Below are 25131 nucleotides of genomic sequence, written 5' to 3'. Positions count from 1 at the left end.
AGAGATGCGGAGGTGGGGGTGGGGTGGGGGGGAGTGGGCTCCAGCCAGAACTACACTGGGCACCCACAGGCTCAGGGGTACCTTTCACCTTCAGGGCCTGGAAACAGCTTTCAAGAGGCTGTAGGCCCTGGTTTGGGATTAGCACAAGCCTGGATTTCTGGCCCTACAGTACGGCACCCCAAGCTCACAGGGGCTCCCGGCACCCACCGGGTCCCCTGTGATCCAGAAAGGGCACGGCTATTTCATTTATGTGATTTGTGGCCTTGCCATGTGCGTACAGATTCTGCAGGGGATCCCAAGTCTCGAATCCTGGGGCTGAACTGGACTTGGGCTCAGTCGTGCATGCCCATCGGTAGACTGCTTTTCTGGAAGCTCTCACTCAATGATGCAAGTTACTTTAGCTAGGCTTTGTTTTTCTGCAAGATATTTCAGAGATTCACGAGGGCTGACCTAGACTCTTATTTGTAGGAAGGAGCCAGCAGTGTATTGATCTAACACCGCACTAAATTATATAAGGGATCTTTTTCCCCTTGGCTATTTCATTCTGGGATTCTAGAATGTGTTGAGATTTGTGGGGAAAGGGTCATTTTCCGCGGCAGAGTTTTACCCTGACAAATGCTTGGTTTGGCACTTAATGAACTTTGAGAAAAACCAGTGCTATGGGAGTATCACAGGTAGGGGGAGAGGTGGCACCTGTCACATATTTGATGTAGGTATCCTGTAGGAAGAAATGTATGAAATTACTTTGCATAACGGTTAAAAGGAGACCTCTGGTAACAATCCCACTGGGTATCCTACTCAAACACCGGATGAGAAGCCCTGCTGCCTGATCAATCTTTTTGAATCAAGTCGGTCTTCCTGACAAAGCCTGACTTCCAGGCATGCTGGTGAAGTCAGAACTACTCCACAAACCCTTGAAGCTTGTTAATCAATGGAGAGTTAAAGTCCTGAGAAAAATGGAATTATCAAAAAATTAGGGGGCAATTTATTAGTTTATAAGTGAGACTCATTACCAAATTTGGAGTCAACCTGTAGTAATGAAATCCACTCTTCTCTGTGAGATAAAAAAGTCCAAGGAAAGTTAGATGCACAGATGTGAATCAAACAATCTGAATCAGAGACTCTTTAGGGATTAAAGAATCAATTTATGGACATCTTTTAAAATCTAAATCCTCCCATAAGGACACAGGACTGTTTAAAAGGTCTTGTTGGATACGGACATCTCTGGCGCAAGTCTCTTTGGAGAGTCGGTCACTGGTCTGTTTCTTGCCGGCTTAGCCTCAGGCTCAATGGCTCTTGCTGTCAGAGCAGGAGGAAGAGCAGGGACAGCGGGGACAGTGGATGTCTGAGGGGTGGCCCGTGCCGACGTTGACCACTGGTGGGGCTCCTCTCCCAGATTCCGAGGCTGGAGAGAGAAATGGTGGCCCACAGGAGTGCCCAGCTGGAACAGCTTCAAGTTCAGGGAATACAATTGGGGCAATTTTTTTCTGATCTTAGAGCCAAGGCCAAGCTACTGACCCTGCTGAGTAAATCATAAACGGTCTGCTCACCCAGGACATGGGCTGGAGGAGCCCCCTGGGACACAGCCTGCTGCAGAATCCTACATCTGGGCAAAAGTTTGTTCTCCCAGTCTATGGAGCTGGGGCTGAGGTGCTGGGGGTGGGGAAGGGCAGCAGGCCGCCTTAGCTTGGAGGCCCTTCGCAGAACAAAAGGAAAGGTGAGAATTTGGTGACTAGATGCTGGTTGTCCTGCTGTTCCTGAGAAACCTTCTACTCACAGTTTAAAATGTAGCTTCACTTTTCAACAGAACAGAGCTGTTTGTACCATATGCTAAAACTCAATGTATGCAAGAACATTTAAATAACCATTTATATTAGTAGGCCCAAAGCTACAAGATTCTACACGTGTTTAAATAAAATTTGATAAATATACATACACTTGGTATGGGAATGACCTGCCTCTGGTCACCCTAAGGAAAAAGAAAAAAGAAATCATTGTCAGGTTTGAAAAGAAGTAAGCAGATCATATACTCAAAAGAAACTTCAAAGCACTCTTGAGTACGGCAGCCCTATGATTTCCTGTTCTCTGCACCCTGGTGGTGTTCAATGAACAGGAGGAACCCAACGATTTTCCAATTAGGGCACTGGGCTCCACTCTGCCTCCCAGACACCCCCACCCCTGACAAACCAGGCTGGGTTCCTGAGGCTCATTAATCTTGCGTGTTTAAACGTTTTTCTTAATGTTTCTTATTTATTTTTGAGAGCGAGAGAGCACAAGCAGGGCAGAGGCAGAGAGAAAGTGGGAGATACAGAATGTGAGGCAGGCTCCAGGCTGACAGCACAGAGCCCGAGGCGGGGCTCGAACCCACGAAGGGTGAGATCGTGACCTGAACCGAAGTCAGACGTTCAACCGACTGAGCCACCCAGGTGCCCCTAATCTTGCTTATTTAAATGGTGCCTCCCTTACTCCCAGGAATTTAATCCTTAATTGAAAAATAAACACAAAAGCCCATATACTACTTTGATCCATTAATCCCTCTAGTAGCTGCCTTATTTCTTGTTTTTAAGTTAGCTATTCCCTAAAAAGACTAAGCCTTAAGTCAATACAATATGTAGAGGAAGGAAGACTAGTTTATCAGATTACAAGGAATCCCCTGGTCACTCCAGGTTTTCTTCTAGAGGAGGACTGGACAGAGGGGACAAGGCAAGGCACAAGAAATTCCCTCTGAGGCCATAGCGGTGGAGACAGAGTCCCCTTTAAGGGGAACAGAACCTGTATTTGCAGGGAGTGTTAAGAAAATTCAGGCCTCAAAGTGGGGCCTCACCCATTCTGCAACCCTGGAATGCCAGCCATTCCAAACCCGGTTGATGGAAACATTTCATTTTTATTTTTTTTAAGCTTATTTATTTATTTTGAGAGAGAGAGAGTGCATGCACAGGAAGGGCAGAGAGAGAGGGAGACAGAATCCTTAGCAGGCTCCACACTGTCAGTGCAATGCAGGGCTTGAACTCACAAACCGTGAGATCATGACCCGAGCAGAAATCAAGAATCGGATGCTTAACTGACCGAGCCATCCAGGCACTCCAAAACATTTTATTTTAGCATCATTAATAAATGCTAACAAAATAACACTTCTTCTCCATTATCTCCACTGAGCAGTTCCAGTTTCTGTTTCTTCTTTTTTAGATGGAAGGATGGGAGGCAATAAATACCAGCATCACAGTTCCCGATGAGGAGATATGAGACTGTTTCCTGGTCTCCCACATGGAACTATTGTGAAAAGTGTATCCATCTTTACTGAGGGCGTGGCTTGTGACCAGGGTCTCATGGGAAGGGGTCAAACCAGATTGCTGACAGTGGCAGGTGGCTGGCACCTCTTTGGGCTCTGCTCTGACTCTAAACACCAGTTAGCAACTTCTTGATTATGTGCAGCCCTCGTTACCACCTCTGCCGAGTAACAGCAACTCCTGTTTCCTCTCGAGATCCTCTTGATGGCTCTTTCCTTTTTCAGGACACTTGGGGCTTGCCTTAAGGATCCTAAACTGCCTTCTGCCATTATTCAAGGCAGAGCTGTGCTGCTCTCCGACACAAAGGTGCAATCAAATCAAATCCATTTTTAAGAACTTCTGCAGAGAAGTTCACTTCAGAAGCTCTTAAGTAATATTAGTCCCAACATCTGGATCTAGGAGGTGGCTGCTCTTGGTGGGGAGACTTTAAGCAGAAGCTCACAAGCCTGCTGGGTCACGACAGAGGAGAGTTTCTCAACCCTGGGGCTACTGACATTCTGGGCCTGGTAACTCTTTGCTGTGAGGGCTGTCCTGAGCATTGTAAGATGTTCCACAGCATCCCTGGCCTCTACCCACCGGATGCCAGTAGAACTCCTGGAGCGACAATCGAAAATGTCTCTAGGTGTTGTCAGATGTTCTCTAGGGGGCAAAATCATCTCTAAGTGAGGACCACTGCACTAGTGGGAGGCTACAAACAGCCCAACACACAGGTGTACCTTCAGACAAGATGAGCACATCAGTGAAGGAAGAGATAACAACAGCAAATGCCTGAAGGGCTTGGCAAAACATAGGCTAGGACCGAAGGTGCTATTCTGGACAGATGTTTGGGCTGGAAAATCACCCCGGAAGTTTGCGCGCGCACATGGGGTATGCACGTATTAGGGAGTGTTCGGCAATCCCTCTCCTCTGTCCTCTCCCTGATTAGTCCTCCGTGGTCTGGGCCATTGGAGTCTCCTGGGCGCTGACTTCTTCTTGCCTCTCGTCAGGGGCTGCACACCCTTTTATTTTGGGCAACTGGCGTGCAGGTCCAGGTTGTCACTGTGATGGAGGCAATGGTTGCCACTCTAGGCCACTGCTGCTGAAGCATTTCTCCAGGACAAAGCGAATAGGTAATGTGGGTAGAACCCTAGATGCCACCTGTTGCACTCTGTCCACAGCCTTCTCTCTGCTTCTGGCATGCTGAGTTCCAAGAGGCAGGGAGAGCTGGGGGCCAGCGATAGAGATGGGCCTAGAACCAGCTTCCACATCTAATGTGCCTGGGCTGTGTTCCAGTTGTCCTGACCAAGCTGAGTGAGACGGAGGGCAGTAGCTGCCCCACTTTGATAGGTTCTTTCTGTGGGGTCTGGTCTTACAGACCGAATAGTAAGTGCAATGCAAATGATGCATTACTTAGAGTTAATTCTTTGAAAAGCAATTGTGACAAACCTAAGTGAAGGAAGTCCAGGAATGAATACTGAGTCCGGGTAAGCTTAGCTCTGCCAGAGAACTGCCCTGAAAGGCCTTTATTCTCTCATATATACAGCCAGCTACTCCAAGAAACCTGCCAGAGGTACGCCACCATTTTCCCATGCCACTTCACCTAGGCAAATACTATTTTTAAATTAAAACTTTTACCAAGACAGCCGTGATTCTTCTCTTTGTTTGAATCCTTCACAGGCCTAGGGTACCAACGATGGTCCTTTTGCTAATGGCGATTCTCTAAAGCAATGATTTAAATTGGGGGAGGGAGAGTACGAGGAAAGCTCACCGAGGGAACACGTTAGAATTTGGGGCCGCAACAGGGCTTACAGTGGAATCTCATCATATAAATTCCACGAATAGGTTTTTCCACACCAATGTAGAGTAAGGTTAAGGGAAGTCATCTTTTCATGATTTTTTTCCCAAAATTTTCTCAGCTATTCTTCGACATTATTTCTTCTATATAAAGTTTAAGTCTTATCTAGAAACCTAACACATTTCTCCATAACTAAGAGCTACCAGAGCAAAACCTTTTAATGATTCCATTTTTTTGAAGTATTTTGGGGTTTCTATGTAAATAATCATGTCATATGCAAATAAAGCTAAACTCCAATGTTTTTCATATTTATATCAATTGTTTCATTTTCTTATCTTCTTACATTAGCCAGAAACTGCCAGAGATTTTCCTATGTGGTTTGCTGTATTTATTTATTAAATATTTTATTTTATTAAAAAAATATTATTTATTTAAGTAATCTCTATACCCAGTGTGGGGCTTGAACCCACAACTCTGAGAGCAAGAGTCACATACTCTTGTGACTGAGGCAGCCAGGCGCCCCAAAGATTTTATTTTATTTTATTTTATTTTTTTATTTTTTTTAATATATGAAATTTATTGTCAAATTGGTTTCCATACAACACCCAGTGCTCATCCCAAAAAAAGATTTTATTTTTAAGTAATCTCTACAGCCAACACGGGGCTCAAAGCTACAACTCTTGAGATCAAGAGTCGCCCACTACACTAACTAGGCCGGCCAGGCACCCTGTATTTCTAGAAGACAGTTTTTTATCGTATTTAAGTGGTTTTCTTCTACATATTTGTCTATATTGTTGATTAGTATACAAAGGTTATGGCTATTACACACTTGATGTATCAGACCTATTATCATTAGAAAACGTCCCTCTTTCTCTTGTTTGTTTTTGGCCTCGAATTTTGTCTGATACTGATTTTGTCACCTTTGCTTTCTGGTTATCGGATCTGCTTTTTCCATTTTGCCCATCTATTTTCCATCTTTTAAAAACCACCGTATATTAGACGTTGGGTCAGAAACTACTAGTCATCTACTGTAATAGTAATTCCAGTTTTCTTTCTGGGCACACGGTAGGACTGCACTTCCATGCTCCTTGAAGTTACGCATAGTTATGTGAATTGCTTTGGCCAAGAAGATGTAAGTTAAAATGAGGCATGTGACTTCTTTTTTTTTTTTTTTTTTTTTTAAGTAGGCTTCATGCCCAGCATGGAGCCCAATGTGGGGCTCGAACCCTGAGAGCATGATCTGAGCTGAGATCAAGAGTCAGATGCTCAACCGACTGAGCCAGCTGGGCACCCCAAGGCATGTTACTTCTGAGTGAAGACTTTAAGAGCCAGTGTGATTCACCACACTCCCTTTTCCTGCTATGGCAACGACGAAAGCAAAAAAGATGGGGCCTTCCTCAGTCTAAGTCCATGAATGAGGATGAGCTACATTACGCAATCTGATAGCGGTAGCTATGAGTCACATGTGGCTACTGACCCTGTGAAAAGGTGGTTAGAGCTAAGTTAAGATGCGCTATAGGTATAAAATGCATATCAGATTTTGAAGAATTAGTAAGATAACAAGAGTATAAATTTTATCTCATTGATAGTTTTTTTCTATTGATTACATGTTGAAATAATATTTTGGAGGTCTTTGGTTAAATCAAATGTATTATTAAGAGCAATTTCAACTTTTTTTTTTTTTTTTAATTTTTTTCCAACGCTTTTTATTTATTTTTGGGACAGAGAGAGACAGAGCATGAACGGGGGAGGGGCAGAGAGAGAGGGAGACACAGAATCGGAAACAGGCTCCAGGCTCTGAGCCATCAGCCCAGAGCCTGACGCGGGGCTCAAACTCACGGACCGCGAGATCGTGACCTGGCTGAAGTCGGACGCTTAACCGACTGCGCCACCCAGGCGCCCCAAGAGCAATTTCAACTTTTAAGAAATATTTTTAAGAATGAGGCTACTAGAAAAATTTAAACAACACAGGTGGCTCACATTATAGATCTACTGGACAAGTGCCACAGCTAATCCACGATCAACGTGTATCGTGAGTGAAAAACAGACTTTTACCGTTTGAAGCCTCTGAGGTCTGGAGGTTGTGCCTATGGCCTAACCGAGCCCACACCGACTAGCACGTTGACTCAGCAGTCATTTCTCCTTTCTCCTTTGTGAGAGAGCTCTGATTCTGCGGAGGGCAGGAATATGCCAGTCTAAAGTCTTCCCCTTTTGGGCCTCCCTTCCCTTGCTGCCAGAGGGCAGCCGTGTGACAAAGTTCTGGCCATGAAGACAGAAGGAGACGTACCCTCGGGTTTTCTGTGAGGGCACTGACTTCCCATACAAGCGGCCTAGGTGGGGGTACTCCTCCCCCCCTTCTTCCCTCGGATGTGGATATGCTGTCTGAAGTCTGTGACTCTGGGATAATAAACAAGCATGGGGATGAGAGCAACCGTGCCAAGGACGGTGGAGCGGAAAAATGGAAAGACGGAAGAACAGAAAGAACCTGGGTCCCTGATGGCATCATCGGGCACCTAAACTAACCCCGGCAACCGCCAGACTCAGGCTTTTTATGTGAGAAAATAATCCCCTATTTGTTTAAGCTATTATTTCTCAGTTTTCTTTTCCTTGCTGCCAAAATCGTTCCTATCTGATGCAGGTCTATTCTTGGAAACAGCATACAGATGAATTTGTCAAGCCAATCTGATATGGTCGTGGTCTTTTGTGAGGGGAATCTGGTTCACTGAACTTGGGTTTTATGCCTCTTTATGTTAGGTTTACTATTGATGTTTGTTCTTTTCCCCCTTTCTCAATTTTGACGGCCTACTCACGTTGCTGCCCATTTCTCCTTTCACTCCTTGTGAATTTTCAGGATCTATTTCCTAACTGTGCTGCTTGTACGGTTCTATTCCTAACAGGTGGTACTTATTCTTACGTCTTCTATAATTGTATCATAACGGAATATCAATCTCACCCAGGCTTCTTTCGGTCCCCTCTCTGAATCATGACATGTCTGAAAATGCACTCCCTTTGCTTCAACAGATAAATGCTATCTTGGTCACATACAGAATTTTTGGTCTGGAATTCTTTTCTCTCAATAGCCTGTAAAATTTTTTTTCACAGTCTTCTGGCTTTCAGTATTGTTGATGAGAAGTCTGGTACTGCTGTAATTCTCTTTCTTTTGAAAATATCTCGTTCTGGTAGCTTGCCAGATTGTCTCTTCACACTTAAATTTCAGAATTTTTTTTTAAAGTTTATTTATTTTTTGAGAGGGAGAGAGTGGGGTGGCGGGGAGCAGGGAAAGGGCAGAGAGAGGGAGGGAGAGAGAATCCAAAGCAGGCTCCACACAGTCAGTGCAGAGCTCAGGGCGGGGCTCGAACCTACGAACAGTGAGATCAGGACGTGAGTTGAAGTCGGACACTCAGCTGACCAGCCCCCCCGGGTGCCCCTAAATTTCAGAATTTCAACAGCACACATCCAGGCATGTGCTCCCCTAACCTGCCCCACTAATCTCACTGTATACTTACTTGGTGAAAGCCCTTACAATCTACATATTCATACTTTTTTTCAGCTCAAGAAAAATTCCTTCTACTACCTTTTCTCTTCCTGGCATTCCTATTTGCATGTTAGCTCTCCTCGATGCCTCTTCCTATCCTTCCCCCCTCCTCCCACAACGATCATCTCTGTGTTTCTGGTCTGAACTGAAAGATATTTTCTCCACTTGCTCTAGAACATTAATTCCGGCCTCAGCAGTGACCATCCTCATTCTCCTTTTTCTCAGTTTGTTTATTAAGTTTTTATATTTAGAAATCATGGGATTTCTTTTTTAAGTTCTAGAAGTTACTTTTGTCCTCGAAATTCGTTTCTTGACGTATCCTTTCCTGAGTTGCCTACTAAAGTTCTCTTCTGTCTCTTCTGTTGCTTTTACCTCAGTGGGAGCCTCATAGTGTACTTTTTCGACTTGGACCTTCTCCACAGTGGCAAACGAGGGAGCACTGCCATGTCCGGCAAGGAGCAATGTTTCTGCGGTCCAGCAGAGCCCAAACTGACAAACCACAAGGACAGGAAGAAAGTCTCTGCACCTAGTGGGCTGCTTTAGGGCACAAGAAGTGAAAGCAATTCAGCTCCTCAGTACAGCCCCTCCAAGGACCACACACATCACGTGGGTAGTGAGGGCCCTTTCCGAGGGGATCCACAGCTCTTGCTGGCCAGTGCACCTCATGGGACCATCCATTTCCAGTCTCTGTCCTAGGACTCCAAGAGAGGCAAGCATTTTCCTCTGTTGGTGGCTTCCTGCTTCTCACTGAGGCTCAGAGAGGATGAATCCTGCGCCTGTTCCTTCCCCTGGAGATGTCAGCAAAACCAGAAGCCTTACTGCGCTTTCCGGATTCCACCAGCAGGCTCACTGGGTTTATCCAGAGACAGAATTTCAACGGTCAGAGCCATGTGCTCAGGCTGTCATCTTCCCAGAACCCTTCTCCTTCCATTCATATGTACTTTAAAAATAATTTACTTTCTAGTCCCCAAAGTAATTTCAGCTTATTTTGTGAAAATTGGGAAAAGCTACAAGAAAAAAGAAAGAAAGAAATGAAGCACAGGAGAGGGGAGAACATCCTATACATAATCCCACCAGTGCGAGATAGTCTCTTCATGTTTCGGCATATATCATTCTAGTCTTATGAATGCCTGTGTGTGCATGTAGGACTATGTATATATACTTATAAATATACTCACCTGCTACATTGAAGTCTTTTATCCCCTATTTGTTTATTTATTTTAGAGACAGAGAGAGAGAAAGCATGAGTGGGGGGGAGGGGCAGAGGGAGAGAGAGAATCATAAGCAGGCACCACACTCAGTGCAGAGCCTGACATTGGGCTCGATCCCATGACCCTGGGATCATGACCTGAGCCAAAATCAAAAGTTGGATGCTTAACCCACTGAGCCACCCACCCAGGCGCCCCTACGAGAGGTAATTTTTAATAGCTGCATACTATTTGAGTATAGGCTTATTCTATGGGTTTTCTATTTTCTATTGTTGATCATCAGGTTGCTTACAATTTTGCAACATTACGATCTGTGCTGGATAGTGTGTTGTAGTTCAATAATCCATAATTATGCCAATAAATAATTTCTAGGGCTTTAAGATTATATTGCTAAATTTCCTTCCAGAAAGTTGTAACCAATTAACATGGCTACAAATAACTGATTTATATCGTCTAACCCCTTTGTCACTCACTACCCTCCTCCGAATCCAAATATTTTTATAAATGTCCTCAATAATTTGGTAAGTGGAAAGGGCTATCTCAACACTTCGGTTTGCTTTTCTTTGATTAACAGCCATACTGAACATTTTTTCATGTTTACTGGCCTATGTTTCCTATTTTGTGACATGCCTGCTCATGTCCTTCACTCACATTATTTGGAACATGAAGTTTTACGGGTTTTGTGTCCTCAAAATCTCAACTGTCTTCACAGTGAATAATCCCTCTTTGCCTCTTGCAGTGATTCTTACCTGAAATTCTAATTTGACTGAGATTAATGTTGTAATCCCTGCTCTCTTTTTGCTTCTACTTGCCTGATATCTTTCTACTCACCCTTTTAACTGTTCTGAGTCGCTTTGTTTAGGATAGATACGTCCACTAGGCAGCATGTGGGTGGAGTTTAGTTTTTCTTTACGTACTGTGAAAATCTGACTTAGGATTTTTCATCTGCTGCATATAAAAGAATGTGTAATAAATACGTGTGTTATTAAACAAGGTAGTTGAATCCATTTATACTTAGCATTGGTTCTTTCCCATGCCTCTGTTTCTTCATTTGTCTTCCCATTTCTCTCTCTGCTACTGGTTCTTTAACTCTCCATCTCACGCAGCCAACTTCCCAAGACAGAATGTTATAAAAATGTGAAGGGATTCTTCCAACTCTCATCAAATATGTTCTTCCGTTTGCTAAATGGGAACGACTGACCCATCCTCTGACAAAACACATGATCTTTTTTGGAAATTTCAGAGCTGTACAGTGAGTGGCTGGACACACGCCATCCCAGACTCTTATTCAGGATATTCACCAGTGGGGGGGGGGACAGACCTGCAGCTCCTGGGGCTCTGCTGAGTGCACAGGTCCCCTCCAGCACTGACCTTCTGAAGCCCACCGTTCTCCTCCACCAGCGGCGGAAGCACACTGGGGCCGCTGGCTGGTGGGGCCTCCACATTATAATCACGGAAGCAGCAGAAGAAGGAGCTGAGGATGCCACGGTGCCTCTGTTTCTTCAAGCTGACGTTGCACTGGGATGCTGGAAAGAGAAAAGCACACTGCGGCCAACTGCAGCACATACTCGTGGCCGTAATGCAACGCGAAAACTCGAACGTGCAGTTGCCCCCCAGAGCCCCCATACCAGGAGACCTACTCAGCACAAGAAGATGAGGGGCCCCAGGAAGTCACGCTCAAGGATTGTTATTCAACATGCGAATCCTCGAGGGCCAGCTGGTCGATGGAGTCCAAGCCTGCTGGCCGACAGAACTCCTCTGACCTCAGCCCGGTGGGGGTTGCTTGCTCATTAACTGACCCAGCCTCAGGGTCAGGCCCCATCTGCATTCCTGAACCCAGCAGACAGTCTCCCGACCCAGGACTAAGCACTACTCCAAAACAAAGATCCTTTCAGGCACAAGTCAGACTTGACACTCTCCGAGCAGCGTTACTCTGTGCAGGGTGCCAAGAAAGAGTCACTTTGAAGCTAGGTCCTTGGACACTCCTAACTCCAACCCTGACCTCGTGAAGAAATAAGATGTGTGAGGGCATGAAGACCCTTTCTTAAACTCTGCCGTCTGTCAAGTAACTGATGGGAGGACTGAAGTCTTCCATTGCACTTAAAACACAAACAGCAGATGTGGGACAGAGAACACGTGCTCGGCTGGGGCAAGGCTGGCCAGGGCAAAGTCCCTCTTCCTGAAGCCCAGGGCGACCCTGTGCCATGGACTCGCCCCCTGGCCTGTCCTGTCCCTCCGGAGGGAGTGAGGTTATCTTTTCTGTTATCTGGGCCTCAAGACAAGCTGCCGAAAGTCAGAAATGAAAGGCAAAAATGAGAATAAAACGAAAAACACACCTCAGGGGAGGAGACTGACAACCTGGAGGGGCAGGAGCAGTGCCTGGGAATGCATCCAGGGCTGTCCCACCACAAACCACCTCTGGGTGGGTCAACGTACTCTGGGCAGAGGCCACAAAGGGCCCGTGCTTAGGGTTAATGGGGAAAGTACCAGCGTAGGAAATCACTGAGTCCGCGTGGTAACTGTTGGAGTTTATCTATCCCGAAAAGCAGTTTTGGCACGATCCCCTTTTTGTGTACTTAAGTGATTTGTGCACCACCTTCCCCGTCGTGAGATCACAAAACTTCTGCTAAAAGTCTTGGGGTACTCTTCTGCCAGCGGCAAAACCAAACGCATTCACGTGGAGATTCTGAGAAAAGACTGAAAAACTCTTTGCCGGCAACTTGACAGGCATGGACAGGCGTGGGCGAGTGGCCAAGTAAGTGTGAGTTTAAGGTCCTGATTTGCTAACAATGAGCTTTAGAACCATAACCCCCTGGAAATGATGGCTGTTTCATCTTCCTTGAGAACGGCTGGGTGCATGTCATAGGGCACCCCCGTCTTCTTACTTGGGGCCCCCCACGGTAGGCCAGGCCCGGCCACGGGGACCTCCAGGCACAGAGGCCTTCCAAGCAGCAGTGTGGGGAAGGGATAGTGACCACTGTTCACTGAGGACCAGCCCTCTGAATTCCAGTACTTCTCAGTTCTCATCTCAGGTAACCCGCACGGCTACCCAAGGAGATCAACACTTCGGTTTCCATCTCACCGCGGCAGAAATACAACTAGTAACTGCGTGTGCCAGGATCTGAACCCAAGGGGGCCTGTTTCCAAAGTCCATGTGCCATGCTGAAGACAGTCTTGGCCGATCAGGTCAGATCAAGGAGGGAACATGCCAAATGGGGGAGAAAAGACTGCAATAAACTCACCGTGTTTGTTTTTATGCCACACTCAAATAATTTAGTCAGGGGAAGAAAAAGAAAAGCGGTCTCTTCCCTGGCCAATGGTACATTTCTCTGCAAGTAAACATGCTATCTGTTTATGTCCCAGAGACCCTGAGCAGCTGATGCCCAAGCAGGGCAGTACATAGCTTTGCAAAAAAAGCACCCGCAGCCCCCAGATCCCATTTTCATCCTCAGGTCATATACGTCTTCCCCACAACCAACTGACAAACAAATTAACAGACTAACTTACAGGATAAAAAAAATCCTAAACCTGGAGACAGCGAGCTACTTATAATTTCTACCCTTAGATGGCTTACCATGTAGAAGCCACAAACAGAGCTGCAGGAGTGAGTCCCCGGGGAGGCCATCACCCTGAAAGGAAAGTGGCAGCCCGCTCAGGATTTCCCTTCTCTGCACCAGGAGGTGAAGCAGCCCAAAGCGGCCTTGCTTCCACACTGAGGGAGGAGCCGGGCCTCTTCCCACTAAGCAAGGTTTGTTCTAGGGCCTACAGGAAGCTTTGGGAGGCTGGGGACTGTCTAATTTCCTGAACACTCTTGGACTCGTCTGGTGCTCTCAAAACCAGGCCAGCGGGGGAAATGAATGGAGCTGCTCAGCCTCACCCCTCCTTGACACTTACTCGGTTCTGAAAGGGCTCAGGATACTGACTGGCCGGGTCTAAAAATCCTACGGCCTTCCCCCGCCCCAAGCTGCTTTCCATCCATTACCAAGGCCCGGCCAATTCGAGCCACGTGATTGACTGGCATCTGACCCAACCTGGGCCAAGGAGAGTCTGCCCCAGGATTCACGCTACAGCCACTGGAAAGGATATTCTCTTTTCGCTGGCTTGCCAAATGGGTAGGACGTAAACCTGGAGCCTTTGGTGGCTCTGGCCACCAAGTGAGAAGCACCTACCCGAGGACGAGCCAGAACGGAGGAAAAAGCGGCTGAGACATGGAGAGGGACGAATCGCCGACAACACCATCTGGGGACGTGGTTTCATTAAAACCAGATCCTTCCCGGGATTCTGAGTTACATAAGAGAATAAATTACCTGTTTTTCTGGGTTTATGTTATTTGCGATGGAAAAGATTATCCCTGGAAACGTAAGCTCCCTGTCGAGGTGGTGTGCAAACACTGGTGAACCACACAGGCACCGTCCCCACCTCACGTGGCTCACGTCTAGCACGAGAGACACCGAACAAGAGATTCTGGTACAGTTTGCGTCTTGCTGTGACGGGCAGCACAGGGCACACAGTCCCAACTGGAGGGTGGGTAGGAGTGATTTCTTAGAAGAAATGCTTTCTGAGCTGGGCTGACGGTTTCACAAAATTGCTGGAGGGGGCAGGAAAGTGGGGGACATAGCCATTGGTAAAGGGCCTGATGTGAGAGACAGCACGAGGGATCTGAGAAATCAGAGCAGTGGCGAGGGGGTGCGGACGTGGTGGACGATAGCCTTGTAAACCATGCAATGAGTCTGCATTTGGCTCTATGGAAATGGGGAGTGGCACGAGCGGATCTGGACCGCAAATGTCACGGTTTGACCTTGCGACTGGAACCACCGAGCTTAAATTTTAAATGGACTGTTACAGGCTATCAATCCATATCAAAGATTTCCAGGATACCATATCTGCAAATCAGAGATGTGGACCGTTTTGGGTAAAGAGCCTAGAATGGAAATTTCTTAATTAAAAATTGACTTTAATGTTTAGTTTTGAGAAAGAGAGAGAGAGAGAGAGAGCATGAGTAGGGGAGGGGCAGAGAGAGGGAGACACAGAATCCGAAGCAGGCTCCAGGCTCTGAGCTGTCAGCACAGAGCCCCACGCGGGGCTTGAACCCACGAACCGTGAGATCTTGACCTGAGCCGAAGCCGATGCTTAACCGAGCCCCCCAGGTGCCCCCAAAATTGACTTTAAATACAAGCTACATGGAAATAAAAAATAAAAAAATTAAAATTAAAAAAAAATAAATTAACACGGAGAGAAAATGGGCTGTGGAGTGATTCTTGGGGTTTGAGTCCCTCCCTGCCACGTGTTAGCCAGTGTGACTTCATCTACCTAAGCTACGCCACTTCATACCTACGTCTGCAGGGCTGTTGTGTGGATGCAGCAAAAACATGCGTGTTTGTAAAGCACGTATGGTGCTCAAGAGAGAAGATCTACCGGCAGCTTAAGACACAAGCAAGAAGAGATTGATTGATTTAGGTACTGAGCAATGTCTCCCTGTGAACATTCAGAAGTTAGCATGTCTCCAGACAACAGTCCTTACAAAAACAGCCTGGCTTTATGAGAAAACATGTAGGCAGAACCATTTTGGTTTTGGTTATGTGAATTCTAAACTTAGAACTTGACGTGGCTCCTTAAAACTTTACTTCCTTCCTTCCTATCCAATACTTTCTTTGTATAATAATAATAATAATCATAGAAACTAAACAAATAAAAAGCAGCTCCCCATGTGAAGCTTAAAATAAAGGCCTAGGACTCAGGCCTTTTCTAGGAACTCTTATATGAAATCCGGTTGGGAAGAAAGTGTTATAGTTAAACACATGAAATGTCTGGGCAAAGTCCACCGAGGCAGACGGTGCGGTTCGGTCCTCTGGTGGGATGAAGGGGACGGGTCCGAGGAGCTATCAAACGGTGTTTATGCCAACGCATGGAGGGTGCAAGTGAATCCACAGCCGGTTGGTATGTACAGGCCAAGACGGGCATTTCTAGCCCTCCGCTGATACTTCCTGACCTAACCGGTTCCCTCCTGCGTCCAGAAACTGAGCTGTTGCCCCTCAAGCAGCCAGTGTTTCTCCATCAGTGTGGGAGCAGCCCATGCCACATAACCCGGGCCCTTAAACCGTTCTTGCGTTCTGACCTGGTTTGGGTTACAGCCGTGAGGAGGCCCTGGCTCTTTCCTGAACCCCTGGTCTCAGGACCAAAACCTCCTGGGTCTACACCAACTCCGAGCTTCACGTAACTTGTCTTTGTCAACACCCCACCCACCTGTCCTTATCTCACATCTGGCCTGAAACTCCCACTGCCCCAAACACACCCCCCCTACACAGTCAAAAGAGTAGCTCAGGATGAAGCTCAGAGAAGCTGGAACGTTGGTTGGTCGAAGTGATTGCTACTTACCATCAATCCATCCCAAGTCATTCGGGTTTCTCCCCAAGCCAAGGAACTGCATCTTGGCAGCTACAGACAACAAAGGTTTGCCTTTAACTCTCACAGTGCCAAGCCGGCCTCCGTGCCAAAGACCCAGCACCACAGAGTTTCTAGGAGAAAACGGACTTGATACACCACATCTACTGCTAATGTGTCAAAGCACCAACACCTGCCCTCCATGCTAGCTTCTTTCTTGTTGCAAGAGCAGAATCAAGAAAGGATTCCACAGCAGGTTTGTAGCGTCCAAGTATTCACAGCAGAACATTAGAAACATGTCCAAGCATCAGCATGGACACCGGTGCTGTTAAGGGTGCAAAACTGCCCACCAGAGTCTCCCAAGGAAAAAATGCTTCTTCACGTGTGGGGATGTCAGAGCACACCCTGAAGAGCCCACGCAGCTGGATTCACAACTGTATCACTAGGGAACAAGCTAGACACCTTTTTCTGAGTTGGGAGGGGGGGGAGTTCCTCTCACCGGCCGCTGGCGTTTAAATGAATGCACCCTTTCTTCTCTTGTAGGACTGGGCTGCAAATCTCTGGAATGCAGCCCAGGGCCGTGGTTTGGAGTGGGTGTCTAACAGGAAATTCTGGGCAGTCTATGCATACATTACATTCCTTTCCCACCCCAAAAGAGTGGTCAACAAACACAACTTTCCTCTGTTTGAATAATAGGAGGGTAAGGGGGGGACTGTTGGGGTGGGGAGAGGCCAGGGCACAGACCGTACAGAGTTCAAAAGCAGATGTGGCTGCTGAGCATCCAAACATCCTTTTCTCCTAGAAAAAGGACTTAGTCACCAAAAGGGTCACCTTCTGAGATACCCAGTCAGTCCCTCTCCAATTTCCAAGTGATAGATTTCCCCTGGGAACTGCACCCGGCCCTCTGGAAGAAACGTGCCTTTGATCGCTCTTTTCCCACTACAGCCCACGACGGGCAGGGGCGGCACTACCCATGAGGAATCCAGGGGAGGAGCAGGGGCCGGTGACTAAAGGCCGGGCAGGAGGAGTCCCGATGTCATCCTTCCATGATGGTAGGATGTCTCCCTTGTTCCCTGTTGGCTCCCAACAGCCCTCATCAGCTGCCGCCTCCTTTGCCGGGGGCCCTTGACATAAATCGTGGCTGGCCTTCCCAGCGTGCGGTGCTGAGATGACACCCGGTTTTCCGACGAGGAAGCCGAGACTCGGAGTACTTACAACTGTGCGGTGAAGGTGCTGGGGTTCAAAGCCAGAGCAGCCTGACTACAGAGCTTCCAGCCTTCCCACTAGCCCTCCCTGCCTCGCTCCTCTGTACTCTTCTGGGTTTGGGTCTTACTTCCAGGGAGAAAAAGCTGATATGAGGCCTTGTGCTGCCTGTCATCACGCCAAAGGCCACACTTGAGAAAATTCCACAGTGAGCCAAGGATACTTGTGGTGGCCCTATGAGATCAGTCCAGACACAGTGGGTCCACTGTGCCCTGAACGCACCCAGGCAGTCAAACTCTCTGTGACTTAGCTTCCAGGGAGTGCCCCTGTGCTGGGAATGCCCTCCTCGCCTCAGCACCTCCCAGACCCCTGGCCCAAGGCCACGCGGCTCCTAAGTAACAGGGCTGGAGAGAAACCAGGTCTGGGGGAGTCCAGAATCTGAGCTCTCGGCCGTCACTGTACAGAGTCCGCTTTTCACAGCAAGAGCCAAAAGAAGTAACAGAACAAAGGACTCAAACAGAAAATGCACTTAAGAGGAAGTAAAGGTTAAAATTTAACAGTAATTAAATAAATGAACGTTGAAACGATGAAGCTCCGTTTTGTGCCTGTTAATTAAATGAACAGAAATGACAAAAACAACAACACAGCCAATGGTGGTAAGGTGTTGATGGCAGAGGCACCTTCATTCACACGTTGCTGGTCACGCTGGAGACTGGAACGATCCGTTTGAAAAGCAGGCGAGCGATGTGTCGGAGACCATAAGTCTTCCGCAAACCATCGGAACGCCCAGCAGAGTGGGAATGGTTAATCAAACTAACGCATACCAGCTGGAGAGAAAACCTTGCAGCCACAAGAAATGCCACGAGGAAGAGCCGTGGAAAAGTGCTCATGGTCACTGGCAGGTGAAACCTCTTGGTGCTGTACATTCCTTATGTCTTCAGCCTTGTCAGGTGTCTCTGGACAAGATCCGGAACACAGGCTCCAGGCGCACAAGCTTGCGACGCATCGTGTTCGTGCCCAAGTCCCTCGGACATAGAAACGGGCCCGTGGTGACACATGTTTACTGAATGAGTGTACGTATGAGACAAAACAGAGCACAATGAGCATTTCTGGGAGACTACCAAAGGAACAGCGCCTGTGAGTCTTCAGAGAGAGGTCAGCTCAAGCAATACTGCTTCCTGGGAAGCCCTCTTGTCCACAGCAAGCCTCCTCCTCCAAGCCGGCTTCACCTATGCCACCCACGTCTCGCCAACCTATCTGAGGAATCCAACTCTCAGCTCCCAGATGTTTTTAATCAAAGTGACAACCTCTGTTTCCTATGAAATAATTGGTGCAAATTTTCAGACAGAGATTAAATAAAATTCACCAATACGTTCGGTAAGCATGGCAATTTCTGGATCATAGGGCTGGGTCAATTATTATTTTATTAACTTTATACTTTTCTATTGTTTTCCAGTTTCTATAATCTACTTCATGTTAATAATGGAAATCAATTGAATAAATATTAAAAACGTTTGCTTCTACTTAAAAAATATATGTGAGCATTTTTGCATATGTGGTACCCTTCTACAACCTTACTTTGATGGGCTATATTGCACATGTGTGCCTATATACTGTGCCATAATTAAACTAACTTTGGACACTTATGCTGTTTCCTTTAAAAAAGTATCATAACAAGGGTGCCTGGGTGGCTCAGTCCGTTAAGCGTCCGACTTCGGCTCAGGTCATGATCTCGCGGTTTGTGAGTTCGAGCCCCGCGTCGGGCTCTGGGCTGACAGTTCGGAGCCTGGAGCTTGCTTCGGATTCTGTGCCTCCCTCGCTCTCTGCCCCTCCCCCGTTTGTGCTCTGTCTCCGTCTCTCAAAAAATGAATAAGCTTTAAAAAATTTTTTTAGGGGCGCCTGGGTGGCGCAGTCGGTTAAGCGTCCGACTTCAGCCAGGTCACGATCTCGCGGTCCGGGAGTTCGAGCTCCGCGTCGGGCTCTGGGCTGATGGCTCAGAGCCTGGAGCCTGTTTCCGATTCTGTGTCTCCCTCTCTCTCTGCCCCTCCCCCGTTCATGCTCTGTCTCTCTCTGTCCCCAAAATAAATAAACGTTGAATAAAAAATTTTTTTAAAGTGTCACAACAAATGCTGCAATTTGTTTGCAACAGCAATGTTAGGAAATATCTAGTTGTTCACTAATATGGGACAAAGTGGAATAGATCCCTGGTGTGGAGTATTATACAGCTATTAAAAGGCTGCAGCTCTACACACACCGATGGTAGCAAACACTTACGTAAGATGTGCTAACTGCTATTCCTGCACTTTATATAGTGACTCACTGAATCACTTCAGTGATCTTATGTGTAAGAGCTAATACTATACTCCTTTTATAGATGAGGAAACTAAGGCCCCCAGAAGCTAAGAAACTTGTCCAAGATGACCTACCTCGTAAACAGTAGTGTTTGTTCCAACCCAACTAATGCGTGCTTTTTAACTTCTGTACTATATTGCCTACTACTAATGGAACACATTCTGAGATTTATTGAGTGAGAAAAGCAACGTACATATGGTACAGGTAGTGTGCTACCACAGACCTTCAAATACAAAGTTAAACAAATTAACAAACTAAAAAGCACAATCACGTGTACATTCTTACCTGCGCAAAAAGTACCTCTGGAAGGATTTATAAGCAACTGGTTGCTCCATGGGAGAGAAACGGAGGACAGAACTGGGAGGGAGGGAGAATGCTTTTTCACTCCATTTCCTTTCAGTATCCTTTGAATTTTGTACCACCTACTAAAGTGGAAATTCTATGTAATGTACCATGCATTATAATGAGTAAGAAGCATGAAAAATGATACTACAGCGAGGACGTGTACATAACTTTATGTGTCTGATTATCCTATTAGAAGAAATTCCTAGAAGTGCAATCGCTGGGACCAAAGTCTTTGAAGAAATGCTGAGCCTCTAGGTCCTGCGGACCATCTGCTGCCTAGAGAGGCGGTGTCGCGGTGCACCCCCGACCCGTGGGGTGTCCCCCGGAGGCTGTGCCAACACAGAGACTTTAAACAGCCTTTGCCCGTCTGCAAAGTAGAAATGGCAACAATGTCGCTTTCATGCGCATTTCCGCAATCGCCCTCCGACCTCCGAGTTGTGACCTCTCCTACGCCTCTGACCATTTGTACTGCTTCTGAGAACTGGGCTTATATATTTTTTGCCTATTTTTCCACTTTTTTCTTTGATTGTTAAGAGTTCCTTTGTCCAAATTGGAGACATAATCCTTGGACCGTTCTGTATGTTGGAAATAGTCTCAGTTTGTTTTAGGCCTTTTGTTTTTTACGGTGGTTGTAGATGTACAGAAGTTTTAAGTTGTTAGGGAGTCAAATCAAACGATTTTTTTTAATGTTTGTTTATTTTTGAGAGAGAGAGACCGAGCATGAGTGGGGAGGTGCAGAGAGAGAGGGGGACACAGAACTCAAAGCAGGCTCCAGGCTCCGAGCTGTCAGCACAGAGCCCAACGCGGGGCTCGAACCCACGGACTCAGGGACTGTGAAATCATGACCTGAGCAGAAGTCGGTCACCCAACTGAGCCAACCAGGTGCCCCATCAAATGATTTTTTAACTGATTTCTTCCCACCCTAATATGATATACTATTCACTTACATTTTCTTTTAGTTTTTTTTAATTAAGTTTATTTATTTTGAGAGAGAGAGCACACGAGCAAGGTAGGGGCAGAGAGAGAGAGAGAGAGAGAGAGAGAGAGAGAGAGAGAATGAATGAATATCTCAAGCAGGCTCCATGCTGTCAGCACAGAGTCCAATGTGGGGCTCAAACTCACAAACCGTGAGATCATGACCTGAGCCGAAATCAAGAGTCAGACACTTACCCGAATGAGCCATCTAGGCATGCCACCGCCCCGCCCCGGCCCCAGCCCCGGCCCGCCAACCTTCTAGTTCTTTTTTCAGTTTAAAGTATCTTTAAAGTAAAAATTTTATCTGTTTGGAGTTTATTCTGTACATAGGATATATGAAATCTACCTAGTTTCCCCCCAAAGGTTAAATATCCTAATAATATGTATTAAACAATTCATCTTCATACACTGAGTGGGGCATTCTCTTCATCCCTCTCTGCTCCCCTCCAGTCCTCTGCTTGTGCCCGTAACACAAAGCTTTGCTACTGCAGATACACTATTTTATAGTTAACAGTACTGGTCTCCGTTTATTGTATTTTTTTCGAAAATTTCTTGGATAGTCTAACCCTTTATGCTTCCAGATGAATGTCAGAATCACTTTATCAAGTTCTAAAAAAAAAAATACCATTGGGATTCGGTTGCATTAGGCTCATGAAATATACATCCACTAACTCTAGTTAATTCCATCAAAGTAATTAAGGGAAGGTTAAAATGAGAAAGTTTAAACAATCCATTTGTTGTACCTTATTCCTTAAAATTGTGCCAAGATTAAAAGTGGCCTTGGTTATCAGCTTGGAATAGACTGTTGTAACTATAAGATACTTTATACAACTCCCATGGTAACAATAAGGAAAATACCTATAGAAGAGACACAAAAGAAAATGAGAAAGGATTAAAAACATGTCACCACACAAAAAAGTCAATGACACACAAGACAGCTAAAAAGAAAAACGAGAGACCACAAGTTACAAGACAGAAAACAAAATGCAATAGTAAGACCTTCCCTATCAGTACATGTTAATAGATTAAAGTCCCCAACCAAAAGACATACAGTGGCTGAATGGACAAAAAAATAAGATCCAACTACCTGCTGTCTATAAGAGACTCACTTTAGATTTAAGAACACACAAAGGCTGAAAGTGACAGGGTGGAAAAAGATATTCCATGCAAATGGTAACAAAAGAGAGGAGAGTGGCTATACTTAGAGACAAAGAAGAAAGAACATTACTGGTAAAAGGGTCAATTCACTGGAAATACAACAATTATAAATATATATGTACCTAACACCAGAGTACACAAATATACGAAGCAAGCATGGGCAGAAATGAAGGGCAAAGCAGACAGCGACACATTAATAGTAGAAAATTTCAATAATGGACAGAACATCTAGAGAGAAGACAAACAGAAGACCTGAATAACACAAGAGACCAAATGGACCTCACAGACATGTACAAAACACTGCACCCAACAGCAACACCATACATATTCTTCTCAAGTACTCAAAGAACATTCTCCAAGACAGATCACACATTAGGTCACAAAGCAAGTTTTAACAAATTTAAGAAGACTGAAATTGTACCAAACAACTTGTCTGACCACAATGGAATTAAACAAGAAATCAACAGAAGGAAATTTGGAAAATTCACAAATATGTGGAAATTAAACAACACACACTTGAATAACCAATGGGTCAAAAAAGAAATCACAGATATCTGAGACAAATACAAATGAAAACACAACATACCAAAACTTACAGGATGTAGAAAAAGCAGTATGAAGAGGGAAGTTTAGAGTGGCAAATGCCTACATTAAACAAGAAGAATTATGGGGCACTTGGGTGGCTCAGTTGGTTAACTGTCCAACTCTTGATTTTGGCTCAGGTCCTATCTCCTGGTTCATGAGTTCAAGCTCCATGTCAGGCTCCGGCTGACAGCCCAGAGCATGCTTGGGATCTTCCCCCCCCCCCCCCCCCACCCTCTGCCCTGCATCCCCCCTCAAAATAAATAAATAAACTTGAAAAACAAAAGAAGAATGTTATCAAATAAACACCCTAACTTTATACCTCAAGGAATTGGAAAAACAAGAGTAAACCAAGCCCAAAGTTGAGCAAACGAAGCCCAAAGTTAGCAGAAGGAAGGAAATAAAAAATAGTTATAACAGAAATAAACAAAATAAAGACTAGAAAAACAAAAGAAAAAAATCAATGAAACTAAGAGTTGGGTTTTTGAATAGATCAACAAAACTGATAAACCTTTAGGTAAACTAATAAAAAAAAAGAGAAAACTCAAAATAAAAAAATGAAAGAGGAGGCATTAACAACTGATATCACAGAAATAAAAAAAGATTATGAGACTACTATGAAACATTATATGCCAACAAATTGGATAACCTAGAAGAAATGGATAAATTTCTAGAAACATATAATCTACCAAGACTGAATCATGAAGAAACAGAAAACCTGAACAGTTCAATAATGAATAAGGAAACTGAATCAATAATCAAAATCTCCCAACACAGAAAAGCCCAGGGTCAGATGGCTTCACTGCAGAATCCGATCAAACATTTAAAGAAGAATTAATACCAATTCCCCTCAAACTCATCCCAATAATTAAAGAGGTCAGAACATTTCACTCATTTTACGAGGGCATCTTCATCCTGATACCAAAGCCAAAGACCTACAAGAAAAGCAAAGCACAGGCCAATATCCCTGATGGATAAAGATGTAAAAATCCTTAACAAAATACTAGCAAACCAAATTTAACAGCATAGTAAACGGATCATGTCCCATGACCAGGTGGGATTTATCCCTGGGATGCAAGGATGGTTCAACACACACAAATCCATCAACGTGATACACTCCATTAACAGAGTGAAACACAGATCACATCCACAGACGCAAAAAAAGGCATTTGACAAAATTCAACACCATCTCATAATAAAATACTAAAAAAATAGAACTTAAAGGAAAATAATCTCAATATAATAAAGGGTATATACTAAAAGCCCATAGTTTTGCTGTTGTTATTATGCTACAGTTAAACATATCTTTCCTATGATTTCCTATGGTTTCTTCCCCTCCCCCTCCCCCCGCCCCCACCCAAAGCCCATAGTTAACATCCTACTCAAAGTGAAAAACTGAAAGCTCTTCCTCTAGGCTCAGCAACAAGGCAGGGTGCCCACTTGCCACTTTGATTCAACAAGGTAGTGAAAGTCCGAGCAATTAGACAAGGAAAAGAGATAAAAGGCATCTAAGTTGTTAAGAAAGAAGCAAAACCATCTCAGTTCACAGATGACATGATCTTATATACAGAAAACTCTAAAGATCCCATAAAAAACTACTAGAACGAATAAATGAATTCTGCAAAGTTGCTGGAGACAAAATGTGCCCAAATCGGTTGCATTTCCACCTGCTTACAACAAACAATCCAACAATGAAAAGGAAATTAAGAAAACAATTGCACTTTCAATAGCATCAAAAAAGTTTTTTCATTTTTTTGGTGAAACTTAATCAAGGGGACGAGAGCCTTTTACACTGAAAACTACAACTGGTGGAAGAAATTGTAGAAGACACAAACATGGGGCGCCTGTCTGGCTCAGGCAGTAGAGCGTGTGACTCTTGATCTCAGGGTCATGAGTTCACGCCCCACATTGGGTGTGAAACCTACTTAAAAAAATGTGAAGAAATTATAGAAGACACAAATAAATGCTAAGACAGCAGGTGTTCATGGATTGAAGACTTAATGTTATTAAAATGTTCACACTACCCAAAGCAATCTACAGATTCAGTGTAATCTCTTAAAATCCCAATGGCCTTTTTTTTTTTCTGGCAGAAATAGAATTAAACAATCCTAAAATTCATATGGAACCTCAAATAGCTAAAACAGTCTTGAGAAAGAAGAACAAAGCTGGGGGGCTCACATTTCCTGACTTGAAAATATATCACAAAGCTATCCAACAGTATGGTGCTGGCATTAAGACAGATACACAGACTCATGGAACAAAACAGACAGCCCAGAAACAAACTCACACATACGTAGTCAAAGGGGCTTCAACAATGGAGTCAAGTCTACA

General features: G+C 45.2%; 1 protein-coding gene across 7 annotated transcripts in view; it reads right to left on the bottom strand.

The window, feature by feature from the left end:
- Positions 1 to 25131, bottom strand: part of CTDSPL (CTD small phosphatase like) — a 121144-nt gene that overhangs the window by 25308 nt on the left and 70705 nt on the right. For 5 of the 7 annotated variants that reach the window (XR_003971720.1, XM_030329374.1, XM_030329371.1 and 2 more), the window contains exons 2-3: positions 11176 to 11330; positions 1937 to 1969 (exon numbers count right to left, since the gene is read on the bottom strand). Coding sequence is in view for 6 of the 7 variants with exons in the window: in XM_030329374.1 (XP_030185234.1) it covers positions 1937 to 1969; positions 11176 to 11330 (188 nt within the window). In the remaining variant the exon portion in view is untranslated. The remainder of the gene's footprint in view (positions 1 to 1936; positions 1970 to 11175; positions 11331 to 25131) is intronic. The other 2 variants (XM_030329375.1, XM_030329373.1) reach the window with 1 other exon arrangement.

The sequence above is a fragment of the Lynx canadensis genome, chromosome C2 (genome assembly GCF_007474595.2).
Source record: "Lynx canadensis isolate LIC74 chromosome C2, mLynCan4.pri.v2, whole genome shotgun sequence".
Classification (NCBI taxonomy): domain Eukaryota; kingdom Metazoa; phylum Chordata; class Mammalia; order Carnivora; family Felidae; genus Lynx; species Lynx canadensis.
This window is presented reverse-complemented; position numbering and strand designations above follow the sequence as displayed.